General features: G+C 32.1%; 1 protein-coding gene and 1 long non-coding RNA gene across 2 annotated transcripts; both read left to right on the top strand.

Annotated features, from left to right (window-relative positions):
* Positions 1–7278: 7278 nt before the first annotated feature.
* Positions 7279–10283, top strand: LOC147500348 (S-adenosyl-L-methionine-dependent methyltransferases superfamily protein). The gene is made up of 4 exons (XM_086562014.1): positions 7279–7723; positions 7813–8032; positions 8632–8784; positions 9578–10283. Exons 1-4 carry the CDS (start codon positions 7502–7504, stop codon positions 10279–10281), a joined length of 1299 nt encoding a protein of 432 aa, XP_086418140.1. The 5' UTR covers positions 7279–7501; the 3' UTR covers positions 10282–10283.
* A 1055-nt stretch (positions 10284–11338) lies between these two features.
* Positions 11339–12776, top strand: LOC147500347 (uncharacterized). Its single transcript, XR_015194671.1, has 3 exons — positions 11339–11472; positions 11892–12417; positions 12617–12776. It is a non-coding gene; the product is annotated as an uncharacterized LOC147500347 (long non-coding RNA).
* Positions 12777–18730: the final 5954 nt, after the last annotated feature.

Raw genomic sequence — 18730 nt, 5'->3', positions numbered from 1 at the left:
TTTTAAACTCACTTTCATTTTGGGTTCCTAATTACTCGTAATTACTCATGTGAGAAGGCTAAAAAAGCAGACATTTATGCTTTGAGGTCAGTGTGATGCAGTTACATCCGACTTTCGATTTCCAATTAACTATTTTTTTATGATATTTCAATGCATTTGCATCCAATTTCTGATTTCCCGTTAGTTAATATCTTATTTTAGTTTAATGCAGTTGCATCTAGTTTTTTGGTTTTCATTAATTATTCTTTGAGGTTAGTTCGTTCAATGCAGTTGCATCCATTTCGAATTTATGTTAATTGTTCTTTGAGGTTAGTTCAATGCATTTGCATCAAGTTTTCGATTTCCCGTTAATTATTTTTTGAGGTTAGTTCAATGCAGTTACATCAAATTTATAATTTCCCGATAATTATTCATTTAGGTTAGTTCAGTGTAGTTTCATCTATTTTTCAATGTTTCGTTAATTAGTCTTTGAGATTAGTTCATTGCATTTGGATCCAGTTTTCGATTTCCCGTTAATAACTCTTTAAGATTAGTTCAATACATCTGCATCTAGTCTCTGATTATTTATGCTTTGAGATTAGTTCAATGCAATTATATCTGGTTTTTTATTTCCCGTTAATTATTTTTTATGATTATTTCAATGCATTTGCATTTAGTTTCCGATTTCCCACCAATTATTCTATGAGGTTAGTTTAATGCAGTTGCATTCAGTTTTTTATTTAATGTTAATTATTTTTTGAGTTTAGTTCAATGCATTTGCATCCATTTTCCGATTTCTCGGCCCATTAATTATTATCTGAGGTTTGTTTGATGTATTTGGATACCGTTTCCGATTTTCCGTTAAATATTTTTTAAAGATTTGCATACAATTTCTAATTTCCCTTTAGTTATTATCTGACGTTAGTTTAATGCAATTGCACCCAGTTTTCAATTTATAGTTAATTAGTTTTTTAGTTTAGTTTATTGCATTTGCATAAAGTTTCCAATTTCTCGTTAATTACTCTTTGAGCTCAGTTATGCATTTGGATCCAATTTCCGATTTCCTTTTAATTATCCAATGTGGTGTATAATATCAACTTCTACTGATCCATCTGTAGTGTCCTTGCAAACATGACATAAAAAGTAAATTATGTTTGATTTATTATGTGGGATCATTGAAGATTATCCAGTTCCCGATTTTCCATTAATTATTCTTTAAATTATGCATGACTTACTATGTAGAATATTCAAAGATTATCTACGAACGGGTGTTGTTATATTAATTATTTTGAAAAATATTTGCAAATATACAAAACTATTATATATTAATATTATATTTATCACTCAACCAAATTTCTTATAACGTGAAAACCTCATTCTCCATTAAAAAAAAATAACTTATGTACCTTTAATAAAACCCTTCAACTTCATTTTGTTATTTAATAATAGAAGTTTGATTGAAGTTTTGTGAGATTGCCTAATAAGGTGAAGTTCATATATATTGTAGCTACTTGAATAGCAAAGAGTTCCCAATCATACGGAAAGAGATAAGGTAAACATCATTTTAAATGCAAAACTATACTTATCGAGACATTCCCACAACATATAACCCAACTATGTTTTGAGGTTAGTTAAATGCATTTGTATCAGGTTTGATTTTCCGTTATTTATATTTTGAGGTTAGTTCAATCTGATTTGCATCCGGTTCGATTTCTCGTTAATTATTCTTTTCGATTAGTTCAATACATTTGCATCCAATTTTCAATTCCCCATTAATTGTTATTTGAGGTCGATTCAATGCATTTGCATCCAAATTTATGATTTCCCAAGAATTATTTTTTGTGAGATTAGTTTAATGCATTTGCATCCGGTTTGATTTATCGTTTATTATTTGATAAAGTTACATTTGCATCTAGTTTCGATTTCTCATTAATTATTGTTTGAGATTAGTTCAATGAATTTGCATCCAGTTTCCTATTTTCCATTAATTATTTCTTGAGGTTAGTTCGATGCATTTGCATCCAGTTTATTTTTGAGATTAGTTCAAGGCCCATCCGGTTTCCGATTTCCATTAATTATTTTTTAATATTAGTTCAACGCATTTGCATCATGCTTCCAATTAATAATTAATTTTTTTCTTTGATGTTAATTCAATGCAATTGCATCCAGTTTGATTTCCTATTAATTTAATCTTTGATGGTTAGCTCAATGCATTTGCATCCAGGTTTCCGATTTGCCCGACAATTATTTTTTATGTTAGTTTGATGTATTTGCATCCAAGTTTTGATTTTCCGTTATTATTCTTTGAGGTTAGTTTAATACAGGTTGTATCTATATATATTCCAATTTTCTATTAATTACTTTTTAAGATTAGTTTAATGTTTGCATTTGCATCCAATTTTGATTTTTAGTTAAATATTATTTGAGGTTAGTTCGATACATTTGCATCCAGTTTTTCGGTTCCCCATTAATTGTTTTTTTTTTCACGTTAGTTTCATTCAATATTATATATATTTTTAAAATATTTGTCATTATTGGTTTTTTTTTTTTTTTTTTTTTTTTTTTTTTTTTTTTTTTTTTTTTTCCATTTTCTATTATATATTTTGTAATGTTATTTTTGTATAATTGTTTTTAACTATGTTTTGAGGCCGTGTTAATGATATATTCAAATAAATTAGGTGTTTTATCATAGACACTAAAAATTGTATGATTTGTAGTAGGGAATTAGTTTATACAAATTACATATTTTTAGCAATTTTTTTTATTTGATCAAATATATAAGAATTGGAACACTAAAAGTGTTTGATTAAGTAATAGAAAATTACCTTTTACAAATTACCTATTTTTTAGCAATTTTAAAATATTTGTCATTATTGCTTTGCCGTTATTTTTTTTCATTTTCTATTATATATTTTGTGATGTTATTTTTTGTATAATTATTTTTAACTATGTTTTTGAGGCCGTGTTAAGAATATATTGAAATAAGTCGTTTTTATCATAGACACTAAAATTGTATGATTTGTAATAAGGAATTATACAAATTATCCTTCTTATTTTTTTTTTTTTTTTTTTTTTTTATCAAATATATAAGAATTGGAACACTAAAATTGTTTGATTCATAATAGGAAATTACTTTTTACAAATCACCTATTTTTTAGTAATTTTTTTTATTTGATCAAATATGTAAGAATTGGAAATACACTCAAACTCTCCAAATATAATAATTATAAATACACTCAAACTCTTCTAAGAGGTTCTATGTATGTGAGATTGTAGGCTATTAGAAAAGACTATTTTTCATATTAGAGTGTGGAGAGAGAAAAAACTAACTCTCTCATATTAGAGTGCCACATAGGAAAGAGAAAATCCTCAATTAGAGGTCTCTGCTTTAGTATATAGATAGTAGATTACATAACAGTGGAGAGTGAGCAGAGCCGTTGTGTATGCCATGGTTAGGTGACAAAATTTACAAATGGCTAAAAGAGCGAGAGAAAAAACAAATAATCATAAGAAATCGTAATATGAAGTAAATCAATCACAATATATGAGAATCATAAAGCCCAAATGGCAAAGAAAATTGCTATCCAAGAGAACCATTCAAGCGGAAGAGATACATAATACATACGCACACAGGTTGAGCATCCCGAAGGCTTAACTTGAAATACAAATAACTATCAATTACCATCCATCAAGACTATGATGCAAATAACCACAATACGTATAGTACTTCACTATCAAATTAGACTACTAGTGGAAGAAAAATGCTACTGTCATCACTCACATTTGCATGACATATACCAATTCACACCACCAAATTGAAGTGTTATTCAACCAACCTATACCTACGTTACACAAAGTACCTAGTGTAAATGCTATTGTAAATATTTCATCAAACAACTTGCAACCAAGTTCAATCAAATACCAAAGACTAACTTTCATTCATTCTCAAGCAAAACGAATACCTCAACAAAAGCCTAATAAGAACTTACTATATTAACCCCAAAATAAAATGCAAATCAATAAGAAAACAAACAAACCAACACAATTTTCTTCACAAATAACAAACCCAAGCCGTACCTTGTTGCCCCAAAGGAACAAGTCTTGGTACAAATGAAGTGAATGCGACTGAATCAAACTTCTTTTAGCAATTTTTTTGCAATTCCAATCAAATGCGATATCCAAATATCCCCTTTGCAATTACCATGACCAAAACTTATGCTCTTAATACCATGTTGGGGCGTTTCTCCATGATATAAAACAAACGAGAGAGAGAGAGAGAGAGAGTGAGGACAAACATATACCAAACAACATTTTGGGTATGTCACATGCCCCCACCTGACCCAAGAATGTTCGCTCCGCTTAATTTCTCTAATTTTCTAATCTTGGTTACACCGCACTCGAGACAATCCTAGCCACTACTCAACCCACCGTATGATGAATCCAGTCGTGGGTCATAAAACTTCAAATAAAATATATGAGAAAAATAGAGCCACTCCGTCTCTCTATCTCTTACATATCTCATATCATAGTACTCTCGCTCTCGCTCTCATTCTCTTACAAAAACTTTTTCTCTCTCTCTTACTCCTCAATTGTTTTGTTTTGCAGGACCATTGGAGAATAAGCAAAAATTCACCACAATTGAGGGTAGGTTTTTACCGTTTTTATTTTTGAGCCCGTACCCTTTGTCTTTCCTTAAATATACTAGTATAATGCATAGTAGTGGGGTGCGCGGAGAATTGGAGAATTGGAAGGGCGTGGAAAGTGGAGAAATAGAGGAAATAGTGGAGAGGGAGAGATTTAAAGTGGGTGGAGAGGGAAAGGGAGACGAAGAGAAGAGATGAGGACAGACATAAACCAACCAAATGACATTTTGGCCACACACCCTCCCTTGGCCCATAACGTTCGCTCCGCTCACTTGATTAAGATGAAAAAAATCTCAAAATTACAAGTACAAAGAGTTTGGAATGGTTTTATGCAATACACATCATTCCTAGATCATTCAAATATATATTACTTCATTTCAGGAACCTCCCATTTAGAAAATATATTTATAAGTTGTTAATATTGGAATCTTGTGTGAGCCTTTTCATTGCACGATCATTCAAGCCGCACAACCTTCATTTGTTATTTTGTTCACTTAACATTAACACTATTCAGATTTAATGTGGGGAATCGGCCAAATCGTATGAAACAAGCAATTAATGATGAATTGTTGATTGTTGATGGGCTTCTATAAAAGAGCTCGGCAGCCTAAGCTAAAATTATTCTAGACATTTTTCCCTTTAAAAAGCTCTACCACATCTATTGTTCTCTAATTTTTCATTATAAATATTAAGGGCAACTACTATTTTTTTTTTATTGAAATTAATGATTGCAGTCTATTGTTAAAAAACTTGTTGTATTGTAAACAAAATGTTGTTATGCGAAGTCAAGGTTTTTGCTTTGATACAACTAATATAAAATTTTGAGCTTGTGTTTGGGTTTTCTATATATAAAAACAATACAAAACAACAAAAGTTTGACATCCCTAAATGACATCATGAGTTGATACCCTAACAAAAGGTACGGTGCCATTTAACAATGAGATACATGCTAGTTTTTTATTTTATTTTATTTTTGATATGGACATTTCTACCTTGCAGATAATGTTTACAAAAACTGTCAATGTAGCCTGGCTATATTTGTAAAAAACAACGATTATAAAAATTCATCAACGTAGTGCGACCGTATTTTTACGAAACAAATTTGTTGCAAAAGGTCTAATTACAAGTAATAAAAAATAAATAAGAGCCTGACTATCCCAGGAGTATCCTTTATAGGGACAACTATGGTAGACTGTTAAATGCACACTCCACATGATACAATATTGAAAGCCAATAGAAATTGAGAGAGAGAGATTAATACAAAATTTGTTTTACATATTTGTTTAGTTGAAAAAATATATATGATTACAGAGATTTTCAATCCATCAATTTGTTTCCATTTTTTATATATTTTCTCTCTTAATTTCCAATGGTTTTCAATGTTGCATCGTGGTATGCGTGAAGTGTGCATCTAACGGTCTACCCAAGTTGTCCCTACATGGATATCCAAAAGTAGCAAAAAAGTAAAAACTAAGGGGGTGTTTGTTTTTTGCTACTTATAAGTGCCTACTACTTATTATAAGTGTTTGCTACTTATAAATTTCTATAAGTCAAGTTTTGCTACTTAAACTTCAGACACTAATAAGTAGCAAAAATATACCATAAAAAAAGTCTATCACTTAGGGCATCTCCAATGGGGGGTGTACAATTACACCTCCACCTAGGCTCCACGTAGGTGCTATTAGGATTTTACACTTCTAATTGTATACTATTGTATAGTCTATAAATATCCATATTATATACTCTCCAATAGAGAAGTGTAAAAAAAAAATAGATTTTAAACTCGGACGTCAACTTAATTTTAACTGAGACGTCACTTGAAGTGACGTCCGAGTTAAAAAATTACTTTAGAATTAGAAAAGAACGTTATTTAAAGTGACGTTCGAAATTTTTTTTGTTCGGACGTTGGTTAAAGTGTTGCCCGAGTTATTTATCAACTGATAGCGAGATGGAAAATTCCCCACTTCCTCTATCAATTAATACTCTATTATCTGCTGTATACCACCACCATTGGAAAGAGTTTTTTTATATTTAGAGTGTAAACTTTACACTCTATACAGTTTACACCCTCCTTTGGAGATATCCTTAGAGCATTTGCAATGCAGGGGATTATGAGGAGTTTGTGACTATAGTCACCAGTTTTTGGCAAAAATGGTTGTGCAATGCAGTGGTTAATACCTGGTGACTATTTTCCCTAGTTGATTTCAAGGTGAAACTTTCCACCGAGATAGTGGTGTGGTTAACCGGACGGGATGTTGGATTCCGTCTCATGTTTTTTCGATTTTTTTTCTTGGATGTTTCATTCCGTCTCGTGTGTTTTTTCGATTTTTTCCGGTTTTTTTAACTTCAGACAAAATACCAAACGGAATGTTACATTCCGTCTAGATCAAAAAGCCTCCAGACAGAATCTAACATCCCGTCAAATATATTTTATTCACTTTTGCATTGCACATCTTCACATTGTTTTTCACCGTTTTGGTGAAAATAGGGTGAATAAGTGTTGAGGTGGCGGTGATAAGAGGGAAATTATATTCACTTGCATTGCAAATGCTGTTATAAGTAGCTGAAAAATAAACACCCCAACAAAAGTGGTTTACCACTTACATTGGGAATAAGCAATAAACACTTTTTACAAAACCAAATAACAAACACCTCCTAAATGGAAATGAAGACACTATTTATCCAAAAAAAAAAAAAAAAACAAGAAAGTAATTTCCTTGCAAATCCCAAACCACGGAAAATAAAAGATTTTTCCGACTAAATCCAGTAATTCCGAATCTGTTTTTTTCCAGTAACTAAAAAACACACCCTAACTAATTTCGACTAGGGTTTAAGAACAAGAGCCCGTTAACATTTGAACCCCAACAAAGGGTTTTAGAATGTGGCGTAGATTGAGCTTAACAATAACTTCAAAAACAAGCAATCTTCGTTTCTTCTCAACTGCAATTCGTCGTAATGGAAGTCTTATAGAAGACGAAGGAGACTGGTTTTACTCATCAGAATGGTGGGGAACATATTCAGAGGGTCATACTGTTTTTCGTTCAAGTTCCGATAAAGGAAATGGTATCATTTCAGTCGTTTCACACCCTTGTTCCAAACCGGTATACTTTTATGATAGGAGAAATTTCATCTCTTAGCTCACTAGCTATGATTTTAAGACTATTAATATATTATGTTTTTCTTTCAAAAGGAAATTGTTCAATGGACTAGTATGGAAAAATGGCTTCAGCAAAGGTATGCTGAGATACATTCTGAGAATGAACAGTTTACTGTACTTGGTTATCGGTGGCGCGTGCTTCGCTTCAATGACTTTACCCGCCAAACTACAGCTAAAATTATGGCTGCTTGTAGGAAATCAGATCCTTTATCTGTATTTATTATGCAACAGCCACATATTTTGGCCGTTCCATGTAAGTTTTATCAGACTTGAAAGATGTCTCACTCTTGTACAAATAAGATTTGTAGGTTTTGTAGAACATTTCATATTTTACAATTTATTATCGTTGTCTTTTGCTTCATATCAGACTTTTAAAATTGAATTCCGATACAATCCCTATAAACTTTTTAGTCCAACATTTTTTTGATAGTTAGAATTTTATTTCCTAATCCCCTTCTCCCCGGTGAAGATGGGAATTGAACCAAAACCTTGGAGCCATTCTCCCAGGGTTTGACCAGCATTCCACATGACACCTTAATATTAATAAATTTCACTGCAATCTTGATGTTAATTCTCTACACGGTCTTTCAGAGTCTAGAGTGAACTTATTCTAATATGTATGAGAACATATTATGGGATTATATTTGTTTTGACTTTGAATATCAAGAATGTCTGTGACATTTAACGGGGTGTTCTTTTACCTATCTTGGTTTCGAATGAATGATACACTCATTTCTTTGATAATTGCAATTTGTATGTTCTGCTCGAATGCATCTTCTCAAGGTATTAATTTTTCAGTTTAACTTTTATGTTGCTATTTGAAACCTTGATTCCCATGATATAATTTGGCAGATCTTAAAAGCATGGTTTCAGTTGGATTAGCTACTTTAGCATCTTGCAGGTATGACCTCAAGAATGCGGTTAATGGTCAGAAGCCTATGCGTGTTCTGTGCATTGGTCATGGTGGTGGAAGCCTACCTCTATTTTTGGCTAGTAAAATTCAGGGTAAGAAGTGATAATCTACTTCCTCAATATGTACTTCATTTTCTCTCTGGTCTTCTGCATTCACAGTTTCTGCACTGGCTCTTTTGTTTGTATACTCTACTGAGAAAACTTGCATGCTTATTCTGTTCCTTGCATTAGCATAATTCCGTGAAAGCAGTTAATTCAATTGGCCTTTCATTTGGTCAATCCAAGGAGTCACTTGGCCTGTTGGCCTTTCCTTCGGTGATTTTATATGATCATTATACTTTCAAAGAAACCAGATTTTATATGTTCAGACTTGACTCATAAGCGTGCCTCATAATATGGATCTGTAACTCGTACCCGTGGAAGAATGGGTAACTCTAATTCCCATGGGAAATTTATTAGGGATTTTCTTTTCTGAAGGAAAAGGTAGATTTTTTGGAAAAGCTATTTGAGATTAGTTGATTGAGTTGAGAAACTCCAGTTTTGTTAGTAGGTATATTCAATAGAACTTCTGGTTTCTACAATGTGAATATTGGTGGTTTAACACTACTATATAATAATCACCTATCTGTGTATGTGTTGAATGTTAACCTGCAGCGTGGATCCATCATAATCTTATGATGTTATTTTAGACTCAAGAAAAGACCTTAACAGTTACCTTGAAGATGATATGGGTAACTCTGGAGAGGTTAGTTCTTAGAGGCAATGTGCGTTAACAAGCAAGTCAAGGCCTTTGTACATTTTCCCACTTTGTTACCAAAGGAATAGCTGCTGTTAGTCACCTATTATTGGCTAACCACTGGATGCTTAATGTTTCTTCACACTTCAGGTGCCATCATCGACATTGTTGAAATCGATCCCCTTGTCATATTAGCCTCCACCCAAGCAATGGGTTTCCCAGCATCAACAGTGATGACATCATCAGGTCGACGTGCATTAGCTCATTGTGAAATGATTGATGAGGTAATGTGGAAAGGCACTCATGAGAGGCTCTGTCTCTACGAGATAGATGCAGAGGAGTTTATCGTGCAGACCACCAATGTTTATGACCTTGTATTCATTGATGCTTATGATGGTGACGATATATTTCCTCACAAGTTGTGGGATCCCAGTGGCCCATTTCTCGAAACTCTCGGAAACCGGCTTCATCCTGAGCACGGCACTGTAGTGGTGAACCTCCATGCAGATTCTGATATCTTGGACTCAGATGGGAGTGATCCAACTTCATTTCAGCAGCTTCTACCCATGGGAAAGTATGTCTCTCGAGTCTGCAAAGCATATAAAAAGGTGTTGGTAGGACATAAAAGTTGTTCTAGAAGAGGGGGTGTGGGTTTGGGTTTTATTGCTTCAGTACCATGGCTTTGCAATACATCTCTTGTTGTTTGCAGAGGTTTTGAGGTGGGTGGTATGATACCAGAAAGGGATTCGGTATTAAACACAGTCGTATCCAATTCCCAAGAAGTGGAAGATGATCTTAATTTGCCATTCTCATGCTTTGAGTATATAAATAGAGGATTTGTTATGGTTGACTAATATACATTTATTTTGACGTGTCCTATGCTATCCACCATATCTCAAAATGCTTTAGTTTGACCGTTGTTGGACAGTAAGAGGTACCTCAGGTAGATCATATACTTTGAAAAGGCAACACGAACAAATGGGGAGGTGATTCATTGCCAACTTAATTTGTCTTGTCATCGGAATGAAAGTTTTGTTCTTCTGCAGAAGAGCCAAACTCGATTGTAGTTTAATAGCAATGATCCATCAAGCTTCTTCATGAGAAGAGATCGTGATATCACTGATAAGGTAGCTTACACTATGGTTGCTACTGCCTTTTGTGACTTTAAAAAATTTAGTATTGCTGATGAAGGTTGTTGGGATACCTAGTACCAGCAGAGCGTGACCTCTCTAAAGGATCTATACTTGATGGGCAGTTACTTTGATTGCTTGGAGTTAACAAAGAACAAAACACTTAAGAGGACTTAACTACGTCAAAATTTTGACGAGTTAGAGAAAGTTGGTGTTATGCTTTAGAATCATCGTGTTATTGTGAGTTTGTGATCGTATCACCATTGGCAATCCACTTTTGCTACTACATCACTCTTCAGATATCCGAACTGTTCATCAATTAATATACAACAATGGTTAAATATCCAGGTTATACAAGTTACAAATGGTATTATAGAGGACATTACTGCCGTAAGCTTCTTCACAAACCACCAAGCAAACTACAGCAAACTAGCAATCCCACAGCAGCTGCTTTTAAGTATATTTTAGTAGAAAATTGGTGCCAAGCAGATTACACCTCACGTAATCAGGTGCTCGTAAAGAGCCATTTTTAATTTTCCATAGACCCAATTTAATAATAAGAATAGTTAGGGATATTCCATTTTCAAAAATATCAGGTGCTCGTAAAAAGCCATTTTTAATTTTCCATAGACCCAATTTAATAATAAGAATAGTTAGGGATATTCCATTTTCAAAAATATTAGTGATATCCGAGTTAAGATCCAACGGCTACGAGATACATAAAGAAGGATTACCGTACAAATTGGGTATCCCTAATTGCAACTAATATTGACAGGGGATCCCTAAATAACTGTCTCTCTAAAAAGTCTAAAGTCTAAACACAAGATTTCGTCTCTTTACCTCATTCTGCCTCGCGCTTTGCACCCAGAACAGTAGCACCAACCGACGTCTGCTAACCTGCTTCATTCAGAATAAGTAAGAACCACACCTTGTCGTCTTGATAACAAGCTGTCACCGATATAAATAAATAAAATCTTGTATTTGTGAAAAATCTTTGAGTGTTTGAAGGAAGGTTCTCTTTATGCTTGTTTCTTTGTCTGTTGGCCTGTTGGGTCATTTGGTGTTAGTTTAATTCAACCCGAAAAATAAATGACTTCAACATTAACACAACCCTGTATATCCTTTTGAATATCTGAATAGTTCAACTGTTTTTATTTGAGAGTGGCTTTACCATTAAAAACATAAATAATGCCAGTTTGAATTATGTAACTTTGTAGAAACATGAGGAATTCCAAACCAAACTTTGCCTCTTGTCTTGTTTTTTCGCTTCATGTCATTTTTAAATCTGTAGGGTCGTAATATACCATGCTTAGTTTAGTGGAATGTGTTTACAGGTTCAAACTTGTGCTTGATCTCCATCACAATGCGGAATACTAGTTGTCGAAAAATATGTCCTCTTCCCCATCCAGGTACACCAAGTGCTTCACCTTGGAATTGGAAGGTCTGTAAGCGGGAGTGGTTAGAACAAAGAGGCCAATATGTTGAAGAATATATGTTTATGCTGCAAGAATGTAGGAGAACTGAACTACCTTTGACTAGTGGGGGTGGAAGAAGAAGATGGGATGAGATGCCTACTGATATCTTGTTTAAAATCTTTCTCCGAGTTCCACTCTACTTTCTGCTCCATAATATCGCGTATGTGTGTCGATCATGGCGTTCATCTGTACTTGATGTGTTGTTTCCTTCTACTGGAGTGCTAAGCTTGCAGACGCTGGATACTTTGCCTGTATATTTATGCGATATTTACCTCCATCTTCTTAAGGTTCTGCTCAATACCCGACCTCAATTTCAGTGGCACACATTCATTTCTCCTTGTGAATTCCTGCTTCCTTATACGGCCGTAACCTATATTGCTCAAAGGTACTTAATTCCTGTCATTTCATATTACGTTCATGAATGAAAGCTCGTGCCATTAATTTTTCATTTCTGTCTTGGTTTTTGATGGATGCATATCTCGCAGCTGGTAAAGCGAGTACTACTGATTCATACTTACAATTCCACGTACCACCCTGCGGTTATGGGAATTGTTCTAATGAGATTTTATGGGTGAACATTTTAGGTCTCCATGGATGGAAAATGTTTTTCTGGGGTCAAGGTATATTGGAAGAACTTGAAGAATGTAGCGTATCAATTTTTTTGTGGGGAAATTAAAAATATTTCTTGTAATCTCGGCTTTTATTACAAGAAATTGAAGGTCCTCACCCTAATTGGAAAACTTATACCTTATTCAGCATACACTGTCGTTAAAAATCTTCCAGGACTCGAGTATTTGAGCCTCGAGATGTCTACTCTTACAATGGAAACCCTCTTGATTTTCGATGGCCACAAGAATGTTAAGACACTAGTTCTCCGGCACAGCCTTTGTGTTGGGGGAATGTCCGACTGGTGTTTTCATAAGAACGTTAACCGAAAACCAAGCGCACTACTACATCCAAAGAACACGAGACCAAAGACATGGAATAAAGATATCTGTGAAAAGGTTTCAGGTAACAAAAGATATTTGCGCTGTGAAGAAATCAAGTGTCCCATATGTAGTTGGGCATATGAGGAAGTAGGTTAGTTTGTTTAAGCTCTGGGTCTACATATCGTTACTAGGGGTTTTACTGATTGTTCGTTTTATCTTTTATGAACTGGTAGGCGTTCTGATTTGTCGCTGTTTCATCTGGATTGATTCATGGATTCTTAATTTATTAGTAAGTGAGCTCCTTATAATGTTTGTTTAAAGAAATCTGGTCCATCCTTATAATATCTACTAGCTTTCGAACCCGTCCTACGAATGGGTGTCGTTATATTAAATTATTCTAAAAAATATTAGCAACTATTCATAGCTATGAGGTATGAAAATTATATTAATCACTTGTTCAAATTTCTTGCACTACTCTCTATCAAAAGAAAGCACCAAACCTTAGTAAAACCCATCGATTTATTTTTGTTGTTATGTTTAATAATAGAAATTTGATTGAAATTTTGTGAGAATGTCCAATGTGGCGAAGATGATATTGAAGCTACTTAAATAGCAAAGCATTCCCAATCATAATAAAATAATTATAATAAACACTACTTAAAATGCAAAACTATACTTGTCGAGATATTATGTTTTCCCTATATATAATACAACTATGTTTCGAGGTTAGTTCAATGCATTTGCATCAAGTTTATGATTTTACGTTAATTATTCTTTGAGGCTAGTTCAACGTAGTTGGATATAGTTTCTGATTTCCCATTAATTATTCTTTGAGGTTAATTCAATATAGTTGTATCAAGTTTCTGATTTCCCGTTAATTATTCTTTAATGTTAGTTTAGTGCAGTTGCACCAAGTTTACGATTTCCCGTTAGTCATTAAGGTTAATTCAGTCCAGTTCCATCTAGTTTTCAATATTTCGTTAATTACTCTTTGAGATTAGTTAATTGCATTTGCATCAAGGTTCCAATTTCCCGTTAATTACTCTTTGAGGCTAGTTTAATACATCTGCATCCAATTTCTGATTTTCCGTTAATTATTTTTCGAAGTTAGTTCGCATCTAGCTTCCAATTTCCAGTTATTTATGCTTTAAGGGTAGTTCGATGTAGTTACATCCGGTTTTCGATTTCCAGTTAACTATTCTTTGAGGTTATTTCAATGCATTTGCATCCAGTTTCTGATTTTTCGTTAAATATTCATCAAGGATATTGCATCCAATTTCTGATTTCTCGGCATGTTAGTTAATATATGATTTTAGTTTAATGCAGTTGCATCCAGCTTCCGATTTTCCGTTAATTATTCTTTGAGGTTAGTTCAATGCAGTTACATCCAATTTTCGATTTCCCGTTAATTGTTTTTTTAGGTTAGTTTGATGCATTTGCAACAAGTTCTCGATTTCCCGTTAATTATTTTTTAAGGTTTGTTCAGTGCAGTTGCATCAAATTTATAATTTCCCGTTAATTATTCATTTAGAGGTTAGTTCAGTGCATTTGCATCCATTTTTTTATGTGTCTATATTCGTTAATTAGTCTTTAGATTAGTTCATTGCATTTGCATCAAGTTTTCGATTTCTCATTAATAACTCTTTGAAGTTAGTTCAATATATCTGCATCTAGTTTATGATTTCTGATTATTTATGCTTTGAGGTTAGTTCGATGCAATTTCATCCGGTTTCTGATTTCCCGTTAACTATTCTTTGAGGTTATTTCAATGCATTTGTATCTAGTTTATGATTTTCTGTCAATTATTCTATGAGGTTAGTTCAATACAGTTGCATTGGGTTTTTAATTTTCTATTAATTATATTTTGAGGTTAGTTCAATGCATTTGCATCCAGTTTCTGATTCACCGTTAATTATTATTTGAGGTTTGTTTGATGCATTTTTGCATACCATTTCTGATTTCCCATTAAATATTTTTCAAGGATTTGCATCCAATTTCTAATTTTCTATTATTAGTTATTCTCTGACGTTAGTTTAATGCAGTTGCATCTAGTTTCCGATCTCTAGTTAATTACTTTTTGAGTTTAGTGTATTGCATTTGCATAAAGTTTTTGATTTCTCATTAATTACTCTTTGAGCTCAGTTCAATGTATTTAAATATAGTTTTCGATTTCCTTTTAATTATCCAATGTGGTGTGTAATACCAACTTTCTACTTATCCATCTGTAGTGTCCTTGCAAACATGACATAAAAATAAATTATGCTTGATTTACTATATGGGATCATCAAAGATTATCCAGTTCCTGATTTCCCATTAATTATTCTTTAAATTATATACCCGACTCACTATGTGGGATCTTCAAAGATTATCTACGAACGGGTCCTGTCATATTAATTATTCTAAAAAATATATGAAACTATATATGCATAACTATTATATACAAATGTTATATTGATCACTCATCCAAATTTCTTATAACATGAAAACCCTACGTACTCTCTATTAAAAAAATAATAACTCACCATTGATAAAACCCTTCAACTTCATTTGTTGTTGTTTAATAATAGAAGTTTGATTGAAGTTTTGTGAGATTGTCTAATAAAACGAAGTTCATATTGAAGCTACTTGAATAGCAAGGTGTTCCCAATTATACGAAAAAAGATAAGATAAACACCGTTTTAAATGCAAAACTATATTTATTGAGGCATTCCCACAACATATAACACAACTATATTTTGAGGTTAGTTCAATGCATTTGTATCCAGTTTCTGATTTTCTGTTATTTATTTTTTGAAGTTAGTTCAATGCAGTTGCATCCAATTTCTGATTTCTTGTTAATTATTTTTTGCAGTTAGTTTAATGCATTTGCATCTAATTTCCAATTTCCTACTAATTATTCTTCGAGCTTAGTTCAATGCATTTGCATCCAATTTCTGATTTCCCGTTAATCATTTTTTGAGATTAGTTTAATACATTTGCATCCAGTTTCCGATTTCTCGTTTATTATTCGATGAGGTTGCATTTGCATCTAGTTTCTGATTTTCCGTTAATTATTGTTTGAGGTTAGTTCAATGAATTTGCATCCAGTTTCCGATTTTCCGTTAATTATTTCTTGAGGGTTTAAATGCATTTGCATATAATTTATTTTTTAAAATTAGTTCAGTGTAGTTGCATCCGGTTTCCGATTTTCCGTTAATTATTTTTAAAGATTAGTTTCACGCATTTGCATCCTGTTTCCAATTTATAGTTTTTTTTATAGGTTAGTTCAATACAGTTGCATTCAGTTTCTAATTTCCCGTTAATTTAATTTCCGAGGGTTAGTTCAATGCATTTGCATTCAGTTTCTGATTTCCCGACAATTATTATTTGGTGTTAGTTCGATGTATTTGCATCCAAGTTTTGATTTCCCGTTAATTATTCTTTGAGGTTAGTTTAATGCAGTTGTATCAATATTCTGATTGTCCATTAATTAATTTTTAAGATTAGTTTAATGCTTGCATGTGCATCCAATTTCCGGTTTCCCATTAAATATTATTTGAGGTTAGTTCGATGCATTTGCATCTAGTTTTTTGTTTCTCGTTAATTGTTCTTTGATGTTAGTTTCATGCAGTATTATATATATTTTAAAATATTTGTCATTATTTTTTTTATTTGTTATTATATATTTTGTGATGTTATTTTTTGTATAATTTAATTTTTCACATGTAATTTGTTTTGGTTTGGTTTGGTTTGGTATATAATTTATTTAAGCTCAACGTCCACTTTAACTAAATAAATAGTTATATAATTTATTTAAGCTAACGTCCGTTTTAACTGAATCTCATTATTCCGCTAAAATTAGAAATTATAAAATTCATAAATTTAATTAGAATATGTCATAATTATTGTGGCATGTGGTTTTTGAAATATTTAACTATGACTAAATGTCTAAATTCCACAGTGGATGACACCTCAAATTGATCCAACTTTATTTGTTAGGCCATATATATAGTGCATACAATAAAATTTTATTTGTTTTAGGTGTACACTATTACTTATTTTATGATTAGTTTACTTTTTTTCCTTTTTTCCCAGTCACATGTGTGGTTAACAAATGCATAAAGTAATGTTCAAGCAACTCAATTTATTTTTTCCTTTGTTCCTTCATAATTTCATTATCATTTTCTAGAAAGAAACTTTGTTATGTTAAACTTCACCTGAGATTAGTGTGGAAACTATTCTTTGTGGCGTAAGGGTTTTAGGAAAATCGTTTTTGGTTGAAAATATTGTTTTTTCCATTTATTATTATTTTATTTTATTTTATTTTCCGTAATTAGGGCTATATTGTTTAGGAAAAGTTGGATACTCTGAAACTCTAGATGGGATTGTTTCTTTATTTATATCATATTTTTTTATAATTAGTAATAGAGTTTATAAAAAATTGGAGTCTCTGTGAGTGCTTAAAAAATATATATATATATATATATATATATATATATATATATATATTTATATATATATATATATATATAAAAAGTGGATATATAAAATATATATATATATATATATAAGAATTTGGAATTTTTTTTTTTTTTTCGTAATTAGTATTACAGTTTACAAAAAGTTGGAGACTCTATGAAGCCTTGAAAAATAGAGCCAAAAGAGTATATATATATATATATATATATATATATATATATATATATATATATATATATATATATATATATATATAATATATATAGTTGATTGATTTCTAATTTCGGTGTTAAAACTCAAATTTTAAGTATAAAAAAGAATCTGTAGTAGATAACCCAGCTTATGAAAACTAATACATTAGATGTATAAATTAGTGAGGAAGCTGTTTGGTCTCACTTCTATTATCAATAAAAATAAAAACCAAAGTTTTGAGGGAAACTTAATACAGATTCAAAATTGTGCTCATGTTTCAACAATCAACAATTAATCATCTCACAAAAGTATACAACATTTCCATTCTCTTCTCAGATATTCTCTCAAACAATACATCATAAAACTAATTCATAAAGTATGAAATTCTTCTTCAAACCCATAAACACAAAAACCCCAATATTACTTTAACCCAAAATGATTTCGATTGATTCCAATAGATTAGAAAAGTGTTTGAAAAGGAGAGTAAACTACTTGGGGTGGAGGGATCTTCATTTTGATTTTGATTTTACTTTGTCTTTGATTGGAAAATAAAAAATAAAGTGGAGGCGCTGGGGAGGAGAGCTTACTTGGTAGTGGGATGGAGGCTGAAGAGAAACTTGGTACTTATCATGGAAGATTGGGAGAAGAGGAGACTAATTTTTGGTGAACGAACACAAAGTTTGTTTGTTTGTTTGTTTTTTTTTTTTTTTTTTTTTTTTTTTTTTTTTTTTTCCATCGATATCTATTGTATTATTTTGTCTTTGTGCCTTCTAACTAAACAAGTAGATCGTAATCCCATGTTCCCACATGGATACCAATATCCACCTTTTTGTGGTTTTGCCAACAACTATATTAGCAGGTTATACATATTTCAGATGGACCAAACAGAAAAACATGGATAGTGTGCCCAAACTCATGAATAGGGTCCACTATTCGTGCTACCAAATAGAGCCTTAATATTAGCTGGTTAATATTTTGAGGTTTCTAAGAGCAGATTCCTAGAGTTCTAAAAAAAAATAATGAAAATAGTAGATTCGTAGAACAATCATCAACATAGAGTATTTAAACTGCTCTAAAATACTAAAAGCTAAAATGAGCAAGTTCTTAAAATCATGGATT

The sequence above is a fragment of the Coptis chinensis genome, chromosome 5, assembly GCF_015680905.1.
Source record: "Coptis chinensis isolate HL-2020 chromosome 5, ASM1568090v1, whole genome shotgun sequence".
NCBI lineage: Eukaryota > Viridiplantae > Streptophyta > Magnoliopsida > Ranunculales > Ranunculaceae > Coptis > Coptis chinensis.
This window is presented reverse-complemented; position numbering and strand designations above follow the sequence as displayed.

What these genes read in the sequence shown, in the direction of transcription:
- LOC147500348 (XM_086562014.1), top strand. Translation starts at nt 7,502, where the DNA reads ATGTGGCGTAGATTGAGCTTAACAATAACTTCAAAAACAAGCAATCTT. An exon ending in CACACCCTTGTTCCAAACCG is followed by an intron (nt 7,724 to 7,812) that starts GTATACTTTTAT and finishes TTCTTTCAAAAG; the next exon opens with GAAATTGTTCAATGGACTAG. An exon ending in ACATATTTTGGCCGTTCCAT is followed by an intron (nt 8,033 to 8,631) that starts GTAAGTTTTATC and finishes ATAATTTGGCAG; the next exon opens with ATCTTAAAAGCATGGTTTCA.